Consider the following 18,217-nt stretch of genomic DNA (forward strand, 5'->3'; position numbering starts at 1 on the left):
GGTTGCCATGCTATGGCATCTGCCAGGGCAATCCAGGGAAAAAGGGCGCAAAATGATTGTCTGCTGTTGCTTTCCCGGAAGAAGGAATGAGTGACGACATTTACCCAGAACCACCCGCGACAATGATTTTTGACCCATCAGGCACTGGGATCTCAACTCAGAGTTCCAAGGGGCGGGGGAGACTGCGGGAACTATGAGATAGTTACGGAATAGCTACCCACAGTGCAACGCTCCAGAAATCGACGCTACCCTCGGACCATAGACGCACACCATCGAATTAATGTGTTTAGTGTGGCCGCGTGCACTCGACTTTATACAATCTGTTTTACAAAACCGGTCTATGTAAAATTGGAATAATCCCGTAGTGTAGACGTACCGAAGTGTAGCAATCAAGTGAAGGCCGCCACAATGCCCAGAGGTTTGCAGCAGGCATAACACCTCCAAGGGCACTGGGAGGAACATGCTCCCTGACAAACTCATGCAATAGCCGCAGAAAAGGTGCAGTCTGCCGTCAGTGCATCCCCACAGTCATTGGCCAGCACACAGAGTGTGACAATTTGGAGCAATCTATGTACAGCTTATGAATTCTGTTTGATATTGGGGACTGTCTGTATCTGGGTCAGAGTGAAAACTCTGTTTTGATTGTAAGGCTAGTCTTTGCCTTCTCTGCTGTCTTTTGGCTCCATGCTGAGCAAAATCCCACAAAGGCAACACGAGAAATTCTTACACCTGGTACAGGGCTAACAATAGAGGGTTGAAGTTTGCGTATCTCTACACAGTAATTAAAAACCTGTGGCTGGCTTGTGCCAGCTGGGGGCTTGTGGGACTCAGGCTAAGTGGCTGCTTATTTATAGTGCAGATGTTTGGGCTTGGGCTAAAGCCTGAGCCTTGAGACTCTCCTCCCTGGCAGGGTCCCAGAGCTCAGACTCCAGCCCAAGCATCTACGTCTCAATTAAACAGCCCATTAGCCCAAGCCCTGTGAGCCCATGTCAAGTGGCATGGGCCAGCCTCAGGTGTTTAATTGCACTGTAGACATACCCTTTGACAATCATCCATTTAAATGGTGTACGCTTGGACAAAGAGATAACTGATGCTCAAGGTAAACAAGATTTTCTTGTCCGAACTCTAGAGAGGTGGTAACTATACACCAGATCATTCAGTCGGGGATTTTGAAATGAAACTGAGCAGGAAGTCTCCTGACAAAGGGGGTTTGATGTTATAAAAGAAAGGAACTCTCACTGATCATTTTTTTCAGGGCGGGCAGGATGGGAGAGAGACTTCATAACGAGAAGCTATATGTTGAAGGACTGGGGAGAGGAAAGATCCTGGATTCTCTAGAGGACTCTAGCCTATGCACAAAGAATGACTGCGTGGTGAAGAAACTGAGGCAGGGAAATTGTGTTTTGCAGTTGACTTTCCATTCTTTCAACTCTCTAGATCTGTTTATCCTTATGTTAAGTAAAGAGTAATTTATTTTAAACTGCTGTGCAAAGTCTATCTGTGTGTGCTTGTCATAAGCCCTTCAAGAGGTGAACTATAAACCCAGAGCACCCATATGGCTAGAGTTACGGGAAACGGTGTGCTTAAGTTACGGGGCAAGCTGAGGGATCAGCACTGATCCTGGGGGTGTAGGGCAAATGGCTCATGTAGCTCAATTTCCATTGCCCCATCCTCAACTAACGCCCTGGAAGAGCTTTCTCATTTCAGATGTGTTGTTACTACTGTGCAAATATTAAAAGGGTGGGCTGTTGGCACAGATAAGGATAATATCCCTGGAGTGCACTCAAAGTGAAATTCTGTCCCCACTGAAATCAATGGGAGTTTTGCCACTGACTTCCATGGGGACAAGTTTTCACACCCATGGTGTACAGTGCATCTGAGACCAAATTCTACCTAGGGGTTATTTAAACTGATCTGGGCCCTGGATGCATGCCTTGCTATCCTGTGTTCATAGTGTCTACTTTAAGTTTTTATTACTATGTAATATCCTTCATTAGTGATGACACAAATATTTTAACCTAGTTAATCTATTGGGATGAACAAATTCAGCTACTTCACTTTCAGCCTAAATAAGAATTTCAGTTAATGGACACTGAATATATAGCAAGTTATCCATAACAGAAAGGATGCTCAGGATCTCACCTCCTCTGTCTTTCTTTGAAACCATTTATATTATTAATTACTAGGTGTTGACTCAATTATTTCTAATTTTTCTCTAATCTTGCTAGCACTTATATAGTCTGTTTTATGTCCTATTTAATGAACCCTTTTTATGAACATTAGAGAACTCATTTCTCTAATACATATTTGTAGTTGACTTTCCATTCTTTCAACTGACTGAACAATTGCCATCATATTTTTTTAAATTTGATTTTGAAAGGTTTATCAGTGTAATAAAAAGTAAATGTTGTCCACAAATATTCCTATTCTTTGCACAGGTTCAATTGACAATCACACTGGATCTTTCTTATTCCAGAATGTAGCCTAGGTTTAAATACTCATGTAGCTCAGAAAACAAGTGAAGAGGAGCATTTTTCTTGTAATAAACTAGCTTAAAGATAATGTTGCATCACTTTGCTAAATAGTTTTAACATTAAAATACACTTACTGGTCACTGTCTTGTCCTTGTCAACAAGGAGAGTTGCACCAGGTTAATGAAGGCATGAATTTTAATTAAAAAATAAACAAGTGTAAACCCCTGCTTGAACACTTATTTTGATTTAGCTTAAATCAATTTGGAACAGGCTTAAACTAAACCTTAATAGACGAGACAAACAAAAATAAGAGCGACCACATAGGAGTTTGCATCAGTATGACTAAAACAGTGCAAGCCTGTGTGTAGAGAAAGCTCCCACTGTCACAGACAGAGTTTATGGTAGGGCTATGTACAACAAGGTTAGTTATGATGTTTAATAAAGTTTTTTTAATGAAATTTAAAACTGGTTTGGGCTAATTTGGTTTAAAGAAGATGCGACTGTCCAGAGATCCTAAGCATAAAAGAGTACCCGTTGCTTTATTTATTTTTTCTTTCCCTTATCTCTTACTATTATAATTTTTTCCTATATTTTGATATCTTTCTTCTAAACTCTAAAACTAGGTATTTCATCCTTTAGATTTGTCTTCCCCATAAACCATTGCTAAGCCACTCCTTTCAGATGTCACCTTTCTCCCCTTACATACTTCTCTCTCATCTCCCCCATTGGTCCCATTCTCTGCACATCACTGTCTTTATTTCTAGTGCCCACACCTTGGACTTCTCTTTGCTTCTAAAGTCTTCACCCACTTTGACTCTGAGTTTACCTGAGATGGATCCAAAGCACAGTCCTGATCACCCTACAAATGAGGATGAAGAGATAATGTAAAAATGTTTGGGTGGGTAATAAAATGAATATGCTGGTGTCACCCTTCAAATACAGGTATATCAACAGCTCTGAAACATTATAGATTTATAGAGCCTGTAAACCCTTCCAGATAATGGTACAATTCTCAAATCTTTATCAAAAGAAGAGCAAATTTATGACTTACAAGCATAAAACATCAACGATGCTTCACAAATGCCAACACTATCCAGGAAATAAGACTAAGCTCCAAAGCGCTGTGCATAAAATAGGAGACTTGGGGGTTCTCAGCATAGCTGACTAAACAATAGTGTCTAACCATCAGTCAGAAGGGCAAATGTGCAACAAGTGTCTTTAAAATCCAACATTCAAGTCATTAATATTGATTTCAATTCAGCTAATCTTCATAAAGCTAACAATATCACCTTCATCAGTTCACAAAATCTGGAAGGAGACCCAAATCTCCTCTTGAATATAGATTATCTGCACATTTAAAAGTAGCAGAGAAGTTATAAAACTGAGATTTTTTTTGAAAAGTTAATTCAAGGTCTTTAACTTCAGATAATATAATGTCCCAGCTACCAACTGGCTAGTATATCATCTTCTGTATTACAAAGTCAGTCATTTTGTCTCAGTAGTACCAATCCAACTGACAGTGTCAGTATTCATTCAGTAACTGATCCAACTAAACTATATGTAAAAAAAAGCTCAACTAAAACACGTCACACCTACTTACCTTTTGTACTCTCCACCCTTTTTGGGGACATTCATTGCAAAATATATTAAATATATTTAAATATTTGTACATGAAAAGACGCTCAGTAAACTGAAGAAAAAAAACAATTACTGAAAAATAAGTCTTATCTTATAGTCATATGGTTTTAAACATGTAGAATGAAATTCAACTTCAGACAGAGGCAGGGAGCCAGCAAATTATGCACTTTCATTAGAAGGGTGGGAAACAAGGCGGGGCCATTGTACAAAAGAACCGGGTGCAGCATTTTGAAACAGAAAACCCGGTATTCATTCTGCATTTGTTCATTCCAACAAGTTACCATATTTAGGAACAATTACTACTTTATAGTCACACAGCAGTTTGATCTCAGCATTACTAATTAGATTACCACCAAAATACTTGCTAACTCAACAATAAAGCAAGATTATTATTTTTAAACATTTTCTTCTATTCACAAGTCTGTACAGCATCACTCCCCCTAGTGGATCAAGAAATGCAATGTATATCAAAATTACTTTGAATTTCTCACAGTAAGAAGAGATGCTCATTGCAGCTGCTCAGAGCAAAAGCAACCAAATCTGCTACACAGTAAGTCTTTCAGCACAGCAATAAAGAATTCATCTTATTTCAGTCTGATTACTTGCTTAAAACATGCATTTTTATTGAGACCATCATTTTTCCTTCCCCTGCCTACCAATTAGCTATAAGAAGAGCACTCAATGAGAGACTATAGCACCATACTGCCAACGAATGGCAAATATTTCTAGGATAGTTTACTTACAACAACAAAATAATAAAAAATAATTAAATCTACAAACTAGCTTAGCTTTGCAGGCAGTATAAACTACAAATTCTGAACAGTGCCTCATTCTCGCTTTCAACAGTAGAATAGCTTTTGTGGTAATCTTAACAGCCAGTTTTGCTACATTTCATTGACTTCAATTATTTTTATATATTTTCAAAACTGACTTTCTTTTTGTATCTATGCCTTAGTATCTTTGTCAGTAGCTGGTATGACAATTCCAGGGCTTTTCCAGGAAAGTAATTGATTAGTCAAATTTTCAAAATATTTTCAAAATCCTTAGTCAAGAAAAGCAGCTACCAATGGCAAAAAGTTTAGATGAACTCTTTTTGACATTTCTTCTTCATTACATATTTCATATCTATTCACAGTAATTCACGTCATGGAAGAAATTTATATATATTTCATCTATGTACTTCAAAAAAGAGCAGCTTGTTTGCTTCTCACCGTATATACATGAGATCTGTATAGCTATGAGAATTATAAAACACTGACCACACAGAGCAAATACAAAACAGGGAAATAGGTAAAATATTTGTCAAACAAATATCTCTGTATATATTATCTCCCAATGGATGTTATTAATACAATTAATGGAATTTAACTTCAGCTAACAGGGATCGGGTTTTCTGGGTATCCTGCTGATATTGGTTTTTTAAATAACAATTGCATATAACATAGATATTTTATATCTTTCTAAATAAAGTTATGACTTTATCCTTTTAAGTAAGCAAGAGGCAGGCTCCTTAATTCAGTGTGAATATAGCATGCTCAGCACCTCACAGAATTGGACCTTCAACTATAATATCAAAACTTCAAATGCAGTTATTTGATGATTTTTAGACTACAGGAACTAAGAATGATGACTGAATAAAACATTAAATTTAAAAACAGTAATTGTTACAAAAACTAGTAACTAAATTAACACATTTCTAGGAAGTGACATTTTACAGAAAGACAAAAGCATACATTTTCCACCAAAATTAATGCCGCTGTCATCATCAACAACCCAACAAAAGCTACAGCTACCTAAAATGGAAATGAAAATGTAATGTATGGAAATATTCTCTTATAAAATGTCCTTAGGCTTCACATGTATTAATGTATTAGTTTGCAAACATTAAGATCAAAGGCAAAGCAACAAATACATCCTAAAAGTTTTAGTCAGATTTTTATTAACGATATACAAGTAGCAAGGCATAAAAAATTAATATGTTCAAGCCTTGAAACGTCTAGTGTAATGATCTCTAGCTCTGCTTACCTCCTTTGCTTTTTGTTTCAGCCTAGCTTGCTCTGGGTCTTCTTGCCTTGAGCGACTCTACATGTTTAAAAAAAATGGGAAAAAAGGTTAACAGATGGTTTAAGAACCCCTCATCTGTTACTGTAAGTTAAAAAATAGCGAAGAAAAGGGAACAGGATACAAGGTGTCAAAGATGGGATGCTTAAAGTCATAGAAGTGCAATTTCAAGCCTGTAGGCCTCACCCAATACACTGTTAAATATTCAGTTGTAAATAAAATCTACACTGTAAGTTTAAAGAAAAAGCCCAATCTATCTCTGTTACTACCAAATCTAAAGTTTCAAGAGAAGTTTAGATTTTGGCTATTTAATACATACACATGCATTTTCTATGAAACAATTATGTCCTAACTCAGAAAAGAAAAAAACCTGATAGAAGTATGGCTTGAAATTGCACTTCTGTGACTTTAAGCATCCCATCTTATATCATTTATTGATTTAAAATCCTTCACAATCAAATAATTATACTCAAATATTTCATTAACAGAAACATATTCTAAGGTTAAAACTGGTATCGATACAGAATGAATACATCTATTAGAAAGTCCTTGTCTCAGCTACCATCAAACTAGCACAATTAAAAACGTGAGCATTCTGTAGAAGCATATTGCGTTTATAGCATAAAAACACATATTTAATGCTCAGCCAAGACATGACTCCTTTCTATTAATTGTCATTCTACAAACTACCAGTGAGACCCTCCTAAAAGCAATCCTTACAAAATATTTTCCCTTCAGAAATAGAAATAAGTAGCTTTCGGATGCAGAAAGAATAAAGCTATATGATTATATATATATATATGTGATCCTTAGAGTACCTCTCTATAGGTATTTATATATTTGTACATAAATACTAATAACTAATTATTGCCTGAATATTTTACGACAATTATGTCACAAATTTAAACCAATATGCAGACACTAAATATGTATTAAAGGTGAAGAGTAATGAGAAATTCCTGAATTCAGATTCATGGAATTCAGTGATCACTCAAACAAAACAAAACAAATTTAGCAGCAGATTAGAAATGTATTATTATAGTTTCTCAATTTATTATATGATTGGCTAAAATTCAGATAGTTATGTATCAAAACCATATCTAGTCATAGTTAAAAAACCTGTGGTTCCCATATGAACAATAATTCTTGTTTGACACATGAAAGGCGTAATTATTTATTATTTGTATATTTCTTTGCATATTAAGTTTCCTGTTATGTCATTTACACAAATACTGATGGAACAGTAGTTCTATCCTTTTTATTTCCTCCACCTTTCCAACTTGGAGAAAGATCTGAGGCTTTGGAAAAGAAAGAGTGAATAATTTGCAATCACATAGATGCTGCTTTTTGTGTGTTTGTGTGTGAAACATCTTATACTGTGCTCTCATTAAAAATGTAGGAAGTTAAAAGTCCATGAAAAAAAAGCAAATGGAAAGCACAAATTAGGAACGGGAAGAGGCTAGCTCCTAGCATGGCAGACATAGGTGTATGGAGTTCTGACTATCTGGTAGCAGATATACTCTAATGTCCTGGGACAAACACAGCTACAACATCTGAATTTTGGCAGGTAAGGGAAAACTCACTCTGAATTTACTGTACTGTTTTTTAACTGGGATTATTTTTCCAACTGGTACTGCATTTAGATTAAAACTATGATGCCAAAAAAAAAAAAAAGGAACAAACTGGAAGAAAAGCTTTTTCTAGATTTGTCTTGACACTGTCATCACACATGCTAGCTTCTTCTTCCAATAGCACCCAGCAGTAATTTTGTGGCTGCTGGCATAGTTAAGGATGGCTTAGCTAGAGAGCTTCTGGAGAACAAGTAATGAGAAGCATATAAATCTCTAATGACTACAAAGTTAAACCAGACAAGATAAAACTTCAAGATGATGTACAGAAGGGGACTTGAAACTACAGTGATCAGGCAAATGCAAAAGCTCACGACAGGTAAATCAATCTAATCAATTGTTAAAGTAGAAAGGTGGGAATAAGGAGATCTGGGTTCTATTTTCAGATCTGAGAGATCTGTGAATGATTCAGCAAAGCAACTAAGAACTTACTTAAATCCATTCCTACTCAGCAAAGAATTTAAACATGTATTTATTTGTCATTCAGTAGGGTCTACATTTATGCTTTGCAGAAAAGGGATGGACTTAAGCACATAGTCAATGGCTTAGCTGAACAGGCCTTGCTTTGTCACCTAGTACAACTCATTTAACCCATTTGTGACTCAGTATCTCCATGTGTAATATGAAGAACTGCTACTGAGGAAGACAGTTTGAACCTCGTTTGAGCAGGATTTCTCTAGAAGTCCCTTGTCCATCCAAAAGCCAGGCTGTCAGATGCTGTGTTGGGGTGGCTGACCCTGCCCCCTTCAGTGACAGTAGGCTTTGAGGTTTCTGCAAGTGAATGCATGGCTGGGAGGCCACCTGGAGAGCCATCACGAACTAGAACCATCTTGGCCACCACGGAGCTATTAAGATTATTGTCACCTTGTCCACCTTGATTTTCATGGAGACACGTGGTAGGAGGGGGATGGGAGGAAAGGCCTACATCAGTGAGTCTGACCATTGCACTAGGAAGCCATATCCTCTGGAACTGTGTCCCTGTGCACTACAAGATCAGTAAGCAGGGCATTTCTTGCTTGCCTGCAAGGGAGGAAGGGGCCCAATTTGGGAATACCCAATGAGGAAATAACTGTTGGGCCACAGGTGAAATGAGCATCCATTTGTGGTCCTCATGCAAATGCCAACTGCTACGAAATTCATTGTCTTGGTAGGTGGATTGCAGAGATGGTGATCTGATATTAGATGCACCAGTTCCATAGCTAAACTGCTGTGTGGAGAGTGGTGTGCACCTTGCTTCTCCCTACTTGTTTATATAACATACAATGGTCATATTGTCTGACCTGATTTGGACATGAGTGAATCAGATTAAAGGCAGGATTTCCTTGCATGCTCTATACAAGGTCGCAGAGATTGATGTGTTGTGGAGTCCAGGAACCTTGAGATGCATGGTCATCCAAGTGCTTTCCCCAGACAAGAGGAGACATGTCTGTGACAAGCATTCTTGTGGATGGGGTGGGAGTAAAAGGAACCCCCACACAAACACTGTCAGTCTTTTCCCAGCAGGTAAGAGATGCTGGGAGGAAGTGAGATTCTTATTAGAAAAAAAGACCCTGTTCAGGGCACAGACTTTTCTCAGCCAGGGACTGGAGGCTGCACAGATGAAGTCTGGTGAGTGGGGGTGTCTCACATATGCTCATGATGCTGTGTGGCTTAGGGAGGACTAAACAGGCCTAGACTGTTGTTTCAGAACAAAGTTGAATTTGGATACCGAGGTCCTTTACTGCAAGGAATCTGTCTTGTGGTAATTAGGCCCTGGCCGCCCAGGTCCAGGACTGCTCCTAAAAATTCCATAGTTGTCGTAGGTTTGAATTGGACGTTCCTGGGTTTACTTGAAGATCCTGGGAGTGGCAAAGGGCAAATAGGACAGTGAGTGCTACCTGCACTTCTCAATATGACCAACCCTTGAAAAGCCAGTTGTCCAGGTATAGAAATATATGGTAGCTGTGATAGCACAGATGTGCTGCTACCACAGCCATGACCTTTGGAGCTGTAGAAAGGCCCAAGGGGAGAACCTTGTATTGAGCCCACTGTAAAACACAGGAATTCCCTGTATGCTGGGATATGTACATGAAAACAAATGTCTTTTAAATTGAGCGCCACAAACCGTTGACGACATTCAGGGAGAGGATTATAGTGGTTAAGATAATCACCTGAATCTTGAGTGGCAGATGAAGACATTCAACTACCTGAGATCTAAGATGGATCTCCAGCCCCTCGGGCTTTTCAGGGACTAGGAACTATTTGCAGTAAAAGCTCTCCTTTCCCCTTGTGTTGAGGAGGTACAGGATCTATGACCCCAGTTGCATCAGAGAATCTGCCTCCTGTTTGAAAATTATCTTGGGAGAAAGGTCCCTGAAAAGGTATGGGGAAGGGACTTTTGGGGAAGCGACAGATAGGAGCTCATCTGTAAGTAGACAGTTGATATGATGTCCAAGACCCATTTGTCCAAAATGTTGCCACCTCAGAAAGAAATGGACCAGGCAACCACTAACAGGGGTGAGTGAAGGAGACATCCCATCAAAATGCTGTCTTTGTGGGTAGTTTGGTTTAGGGAGGGAATGGTTAGAGCCTTGCAAATCCGTGGATATCTGTTTCATATCCATGGATGCGGATGCTGATATCTGCGCATCATTTTTGCGGGTAGTGGATTGGATGCAGTTAAAACTGCGCAGGGCTCTACTCACCACTGGCAGTGCCTGGGGGGTTGGAGGGGGGGCAGCACACTCAGGGCCGGCAGCCAGCAGCTGAGTGGCAGGCTGGAATCAGGGCTGTCCAGCACGCGCTCGCTGCGCCACTTCCTGTCTAGCAGCTTGGGTCCCTTGGGCAGCACCAGCGTCCCCACCACGACCCCTCCCTCTCTCATCGCTAGCCCTTGTGGACAGTTTGCTGCTGAGGATATGAATACAAGGAAAAGATGGCTAGCTGATCGCAGCTCGGATCGCGGGTTGATCCTGGTGGATGTGGATTGGATGCAGATCCATTTTTTTGTATCTGTGCAGGGCTCTAGGGATGGTGGTGGGTCAGTGCATCTGCCACCCTGTACCTTGTGGCACTTTCTCAGGTTCACAGGGTTTGTGATGGTAAAATGGCTGAGGGGCTGGCCAGTAACTCTGCTGCAGTGCCTTAGAGACTTTTCAAAGAAGCACCAGGGTATATATTTCCAAGGAATGGAGGGTGAAATGAAAAGGTTATTATCTTCAAAGAGAAACCTCTACTATTGCCCGGACTTCCCTGGGAAACCCCAATGACTGCAGCCGTGAAGCCCATCTCATGACCACCAAGGTCTCCATGGAGCAAGATGCAGTGTCTGCTGCATCAAGCTTTGCTTGAAGGGATGACCTGGCTACTAATTTCCCTTATGACAGGTTTCAGAGTAGCAGACGTGTTAGTCTGTATCCGCAAAAAGGGAACAGGAGTACTTGTGGCACCTTAGAGACTAACAAATTTATTTCAGAATAAGCTTTCATGGGCTACAGATCACTTCTCTGGATGCATAAAATGGAACACATAGAAAGAAGATATTTAGACATACAGAGAACATGAAAATGTGGAAGTAGCCATGCCAACTGTAAGAGGTCAATCAACTGAGATGAGCTATCATCAGCAGGAGGAAAAAAAAACCCACGAAAGCTTATGCTGAAATAGATTTGTTAGTCTCTAAGGTGCCACAAGTACTCCTGTTCTAATTTCCCTTTGTAAAGGATAGCCTGGAACTGGTGTTTTCATTCCTGTGATAATTTACTAACTAACTCAGAAAGCCTGTTATAGTTAACAAAGGAATACTTCAACATAAGTGCCTGGAATTTTGCAATATGGAATAGTAGGCTAGCTGAGGAAAAGTTCTTTCTGACGAAGAGATCCAATCTCTTGGCATCTTTATTCAAAGGGGCAGATTTTGGTTCATGTAATCTCTTCCACTCTGTGACCACTGGCACCACCAGAGTGGGTCCTGGTGTAAGAATAAATTTTCTGCCCCCTTTGAGGGAACAAAATAGTTTTTGGTGTGGGGATGGAAAGAATGTCAGATGTCACACTTTGATGTGAGATGTGACTCTTCGAGGTGGAAGGGCACCCCAATCCCTGCTAACTCATTACAACTGTAACTAACTAGGGAGGGAAGCCTTAAGGTGTCAGACCCTTTGGTAGCCCTCACGGGCCCTGACCCAGAGCCCGGTGGAGTGGGAGGGCCTGGGCTTCCCTACCAACTCCCATCTGTATGTTGAAGGGCCCAATCCCTCACCAGTAGGTGATATTCCCCATGAGCAACAACCATCATAGCACTCCCACAGTGAATACCCATAAGGCTCAACATTTGAAGAATTGCTACAGGTAACAGCTACGATCTTATGTTTGAAGGCGTAAAAAATTTTTTTTCCTCACCTGATCATACAAAACCAGGCCAGGAGATGAAAGTTCAAGATAATCTGAAAGAGATTCTTAAAGCAACCAAGCTATTCTCTGCAAAGATCGAGAACAAATAATAAAAATGGTCTGGGGGTGAAAGCAGCCAGCCAACTCCCACACAGAACTAAATAAGAGAATTTCTTCAGTGGTGAAGACATACGGTAATGGGTGGCATTAAATAGGTAAACTTATAGTTAAAGGTGAAGTTGATACCATATTTAGAATAATTCAGTGGATTTATGGTTCTGCTACTAACCCATTATTAAGTCTTTATTTAAAAAAAAAAAAAAAAAAGCAGCCTGACTGCCTTTAGAATAACTAGAATTCAGACTTCATGTTATATGGCTCACTGCTGCGATCAGTAGTGGCCTTTCTTGCTTTAATGCATCGGTCAAATTCAGGAACTTTCATCTACCCTTCTTGTCAAGAATTAGACTTTTTAACAGAACGTTTAAAGTGAACTCCTATTTTGCACTGGTTACTGGGTCAGCTTGCAACTGCTAAGAGATTGGCACTGTATAAACAAAAGCCTCAGCACAGTTTGAAATGCATCAGGGAAAATCAAAAATGATAAAACAACAATTACATTATCAAAAGAACATACTTGTATTGGACTGGAAGGGAGCTTCTGGGCCTTCGAGTCCAATCTCTTGCTACTACAGGTACCCTTGTCACGTAATCCTATTCATAAATGTATCAAGCTCCTCAAGCCTCCTAATAAATGACTGTTTTCAGTGTAACAACAAAAGATGAAATCACCTTGTAGTTAACCCACCTTAAGCTAAAGCCCAAGTAAACAGCTGTGTCTGGTCTCTGAGGGTCATCCAATGCAAGTTCTGCTGCTCTGACCTGTAGTAAGAGCAGGTTCCTGACTTAAGGACTATCCAGAGTGCGCAAAGCTAAGTACTCCCAGGAGAGGCGACTCAATTGATTTCAAAGACCCTCAGAAAACATAATGAAGAGCATGGTATAAAGATGCAGAAATAGAGGGATCTCAACTGTCACAACGGCTTGCAGGGTGAGAGGTGGTCTCTTAGGTAAGTCTTATGTGAGTCATAACAGAATAAACCCAACACTTGGACTGGACGCTGAAGCAACTAGGACGCTAATGTAATATGTTTGATATAATTTAGACTACAAAGAAAATGCCATGATGCTCAACACTAGAAGAACCTTCCCATTGACTTTCAAAGGTAGCCCTATATGTGTTAGAATGGGTTCCTGTCTGCATCCTGTATCACTTGCCATACCGGTATTGCCCTGGCCTCTTCTTTTGTCATTCAGTGTTGGACCCATTCTACAACAATATGCATTACCTCACCTTTTGGGGGCAAAGCCAGACCTTTTGGCACCTGCTCCCCTATTTGGTGTAAACATTGCTTGTGCCAATCAGAAGCGAACACACACAGGTTTTGGGCCCCGTCCCCTATGACACTTCTGTGATGTCATAGTGAGTACTTTAGGGGTTGCCCTGCCATGTGCAGGCAGAGAGAGGAGAAAACGTGTCCCGTGTATCCCGTGTATGCCGTAACCGAGCCTGATCACCTCGAAGCCTCTCTCTCAGCTCACGTGTTTCAAATAGAGCTTCTACGTTTGCCGGTCGTGATGTGTTGGTTTGTATTTGTAAGTATCAGTTATTACTAAATGCTGCATTTTGTTTATAAATATTGTTAGTAGATATTTTAGGCATTGTGTGTTTTAGGTTTTGTTAACTCTATTACTAATCATAAGCTGCTCCCTTACCCCTTGTAACTATCCCCAATAAAACTTTAAATTGATTAATTTTAGTTGTGTGTGTGTCTGCAGTTTGCCTCGTGACCCATACTCTCCTTGCATCTCTTACCTATATAGTCTGTTGCCACGTGCAGCCTGGTAAATAACAGGCCTGCATTTTCTTTTGCCCCTGCGAATACGTGGCAATCTACAATATGCAGCATGTTGCAGAAGTCTAATAGGGAGGTGACAGAAGAATAGATCATTGAAGAAAAGCTCCATCTTAAAACTAGTTAGATTTCCCCCACCAAAAGTACTCCTACTAGAATGCTGTTCCAGGACCTCACTCCTCTGATGGTTAGAAAGCTTTGCCCAATTTCCAGCCTAAATTTACTCATGCCCAGCTTATATACATTCATTTTGTGCCAACACTGTCCTTTAGCTTAAATAGCTCTTCTCCCTGCCTGGTGTTTACCTGCCTAATGTATTTGTAGAGAGCAACCATATCCCATCACCTCTTAGTCTACGCTTTGCTAGGCTAAACAAGACAAGCTCTTTTAATCCCTTCTTGTAAGACAGATTCTCTATTCTCCTGACCAGTCTAGTAGAAAGCCTTCATTTTAAAATCTGAGATTTTTATGAAAGGTTTCTTCAAATGCTGATGAAATTGAGACTTAAAAGCACATAAGCTGCCCGAAATGTGTCACAGCTAACTGGAGTGATTTGATACGCTACTTTTAAAAACATCACTGGCTTCTCTTCATACTCCATTTCAACTGTAAGCTTCTTGTCCTTGCTTCTCAGATCCTATACAACTTTGCTCCTGCTCAGCTCTTGAACTCCTACTTACCACTCTACTCTAGTCCCTTCTTGCCTTCTTCACTCCACCTCCACTCAAGTTATCTGACTAACAACCCCCTTTGTGTTCTCTTATTCTGGTCTCCAGGACTTCTTCCAGGTCACCCTTTTTACTTGGACCCCTCCTCCAATCTCAGTCTGCCACATCTCCACCCTCTCTGTCCTTCAAACATAAACTTCTTTCACAACCTCAAAGCCCGGAAGCTTTAAGTAAAGTGGATATTAAAAATATAAACTTTAAATCATGAAACTTTTTTCAGGCACCTGTTCACCATCACTCAGTCACTTCAGTTCCTTTTGGAACCCTTCCCCCAACATTCAACTCTGTGGCCATGTCTAGACTAGGAAAATAGCTGATATATTTTAAATGTGATCAACATACTTTAACTAGCACATTTTTAAACCCTAGGCTTCCTCCTAAGATTCCTTTTGAGGGTTGACCATGACCAGCTAACATGTTTTTAAAGTTGTTAACCCCACTTCTTAGAATTTAAGAACACATTCATTAATTACTTAGCTAACATGTTTTTAAACATGACCTATTTTCCTAGGCTGGGCAGGACGCTATTTTGTCTGTGTAGTCTGTAAGTTCCTTGGAGTAGGGGCCTTGTCATCTTACTTATCTGAAAAGCACTTGGAGCTTTAATATACATAATAAGCTTTGAAAATGTGATTCACTAATGTTAAGTTTAATGTATGTATTCAAAATAAATACTTAAGAGGGGGTTTCAAAGCACGTTTTGTCAAACTCCTTTGACAAAGGAGCTTTCTAAAAATTCAGCTTTTCTTCCTAATATAGCGAAGTATTATTAAATAGAATGAAGACAGTTGCTGCATTTTAAGGCAGGAGATATGCATCCCATGGAGCAGCGGTTCTCAAACTGGGGTCCACGGACCCCAAGTCATGTCCTGCTCCAGGTGTCCTCAAATCATGTCTGATTCCAGGGGGGTCTGTGAGTCATGTCTGGTTCCAGGGGGGCCCACGAGTCATCTCCGGGGCTGCTGGCCCCGCTGATCAACTCCTCCTCTTCCCCACAGTGCCTCCTTTACTCTGCGAACAGCTGTTCAGCAGTGTGCAGGAGGCGCTGGGAGGGAGGAGCAGGGATAGGGCACGCTCAGGGGAGAGCAGAGGTGAGGAAGAGAAAGAGCAGAGGTGAACCAGGTGCAGGGAGGTGGAGGAAGGGGGTAGTGTGGGAATGGGGCCTGGGACTAAGCGGGATTAAGCACCCCCAGGGAAAATTAAAAGTCGCCTTGTGGGTCTGCGAAAAATTTTACATCAAAATGGGGGTCCTCAGATTGCTAAAGTTTGAGAACTGCTGCCATAGAGTTCTTTCTTGCAGTTAGACAGCATTTGCATTTTTTTTAATGAACAAAGTTTACAAGTTTTATGTTTATATTTTAGTTGAATATATCCTCCTCCTGTAGCCATTTGCTCAAGACAGACAGAATATGAATAATTATGCCTAATAATATGATCAGAATTATAATCCCTTTGCTCACAGTTCAATAGGATGTTACAATTTATCCACACAATTTGTAAATCAGTGCTGCACTACATTTTACATTTTATGTCATTTACAAAAATGTAAGATATACCACTAGATTCAGAATCACTTTGGAGCCTTAAGCTTAAAGGACTTGTGCTTTCAGGGCTAGCATGTGATTGTCTTCTGCTTTCAGCAAGCCCTTCCACCACAGTCTAGCGCTAGGCACTTATAACTTCACTTTTTTTTAAATCTATATTGGGAGACTTTAATGTTTCAAATTCATCTTTTTCATTAAAGGTAAGAGTCACAACTGTAGGTGCTACACTATTGAGAGCCACTGCTGTGCCAACAGTTTCAATTTTAAACCTATTTTTCCCATTGATGACATTAGAACTTCACCCACGGCTGCACCAATTTATAACTTTCACTTTTCATTAAAGAAGTTAAATTGGCAACATGAAACACTTTGCTTTCACATTAGCTGTGTTAATAAAAAGTGAAAGTTAAAAGCAGCATAGCTGAGGGTAAAACCATATTCAAAGTTGTGGTCACACTGAGGTGGCATGCAAAAGTACACGTCCAAAAGCTGTTCTTGTTTTGTTTTGTTTTTAATTGTTAAAATGATAGAAAGTAACAACATTTCAAATCCCCAGAACTAAGCCCCCCACTTTCTTATCACAAATGAGTGGGCAGTGTCAGTTCAGAAAGGAGTCTATCTCACAAAAAGCAGCATTGCATCAATTGTCACTCTCATTGTTAGTCTCGGGAGACAGGAAAAGGATTAAATGAGCAGGGAGATTTAACTCTCCTCTCACTCAGAGAGGTGGTTCCTACAGAAGAGGATGGAAGCCCATCAGCACGACTGTAGTAGGGAAATTTGCTATTGCCACTATCTGCACTACATCTGTTCTGTGAATAAAGGACCGTAGCCTTGAGCGGTGTCAAATTCAGCATCATCCGCAAGCACTAAAATTAACTTTATAAACTGTACCAGAATATAATCCTTTGTCCATTAACCTAGTGACAATTTTTACCAAAAAGAGGCCATGAAAAAATATACTACACTCTATGATTGTTGTATTTATTTTTAATACCCAGGAATTTGGTACTACCATTAACACTAAACAAAAAAATACTAAAATGGATGGACTAAAGCTGAGTCCCAGGACCTGATAGGATGATATATGCCATTCAATTAAACATATGGTGAGAAAAATTCATTTGTCAATGTCACACATCATGTGCAATGAAGCCAGTATGATCACCTGAACTAACATTTTAAAGTAGTTTTATAAACAATTTTGAAATGGTCAGCTTCCTTAAACGTAACATGGAATATTTTTTATTTCTTAATTCCTCGGACATAGACAATCCCCATCTACACATATCTAGTGTAAAAAGCATGTGATTATTCAAATATCCATTTAGAAATAATATCAATCCATGATCATCAACTATGGTTTCACATTGTGTTTTCTTCTGCCACCAAGAGCATTTCTATTACTGACCACATATTCAAAATCTTATTCTACTCTCACATGTAAGACATACATCCCAGGTTATTGAGACAATAAACAAAAGAAACAAATAAGGCCCAACACTTCTAATGTAATGCAAAATCGGTGTTCTGCTCTCTTAGAAATCCCATACAAAGCAGACCACATTAAATGTAGAGATAAATTCCTCAGCTGATTTCAGTCTGGCTTTTGACCTTTTTGTTATCCTAAGACTGCTCTTTGCTGACTCTCTCTAAAAATGTAAATTCCCCCACACACCACTGACAGATTCAAAGGCCCTCTCCCTTCCACATCCAGAGGAGAGCAAAGGCTAGTGGATCCTGACTAGAAGTGCATACAAGGTGGAGAGCAGGCTCTGATGCATGTTCCCTCTGTAGGGTTTGGGCTCCATGTATGCAAACAAGGTGTGGCCAGCTGTTGCATGGCATTGTTCTCTC

General features: G+C 39.9%; 1 protein-coding gene across 2 annotated transcripts in view; it reads right to left on the bottom strand.

Moving 5' to 3' along the window:
• LOC116816978 (transcription initiation factor TFIID subunit 4-like) overlaps positions 1–18,217 on the bottom strand; it is a 213,288-nt gene that overhangs the window by 99,888 nt on the left and 95,183 nt on the right. For both annotated transcript variants that reach the window (XM_075073847.1, XM_075073846.1), the window contains one exon: positions 6,138–6,194. In XM_075073847.1, the coding sequence (XP_074929948.1) occupies positions 6,138–6,194 (57 nt within the window). The remainder of the gene's footprint in view (positions 1–6,137; positions 6,195–18,217) is intronic.

The sequence above is a fragment of the Chelonoidis abingdonii genome, chromosome 19 (genome assembly GCF_003597395.2).
Source record: "Chelonoidis abingdonii isolate Lonesome George chromosome 19, CheloAbing_2.0, whole genome shotgun sequence".
NCBI lineage: Eukaryota > Metazoa > Chordata > Testudines > Testudinidae > Chelonoidis > Chelonoidis abingdonii.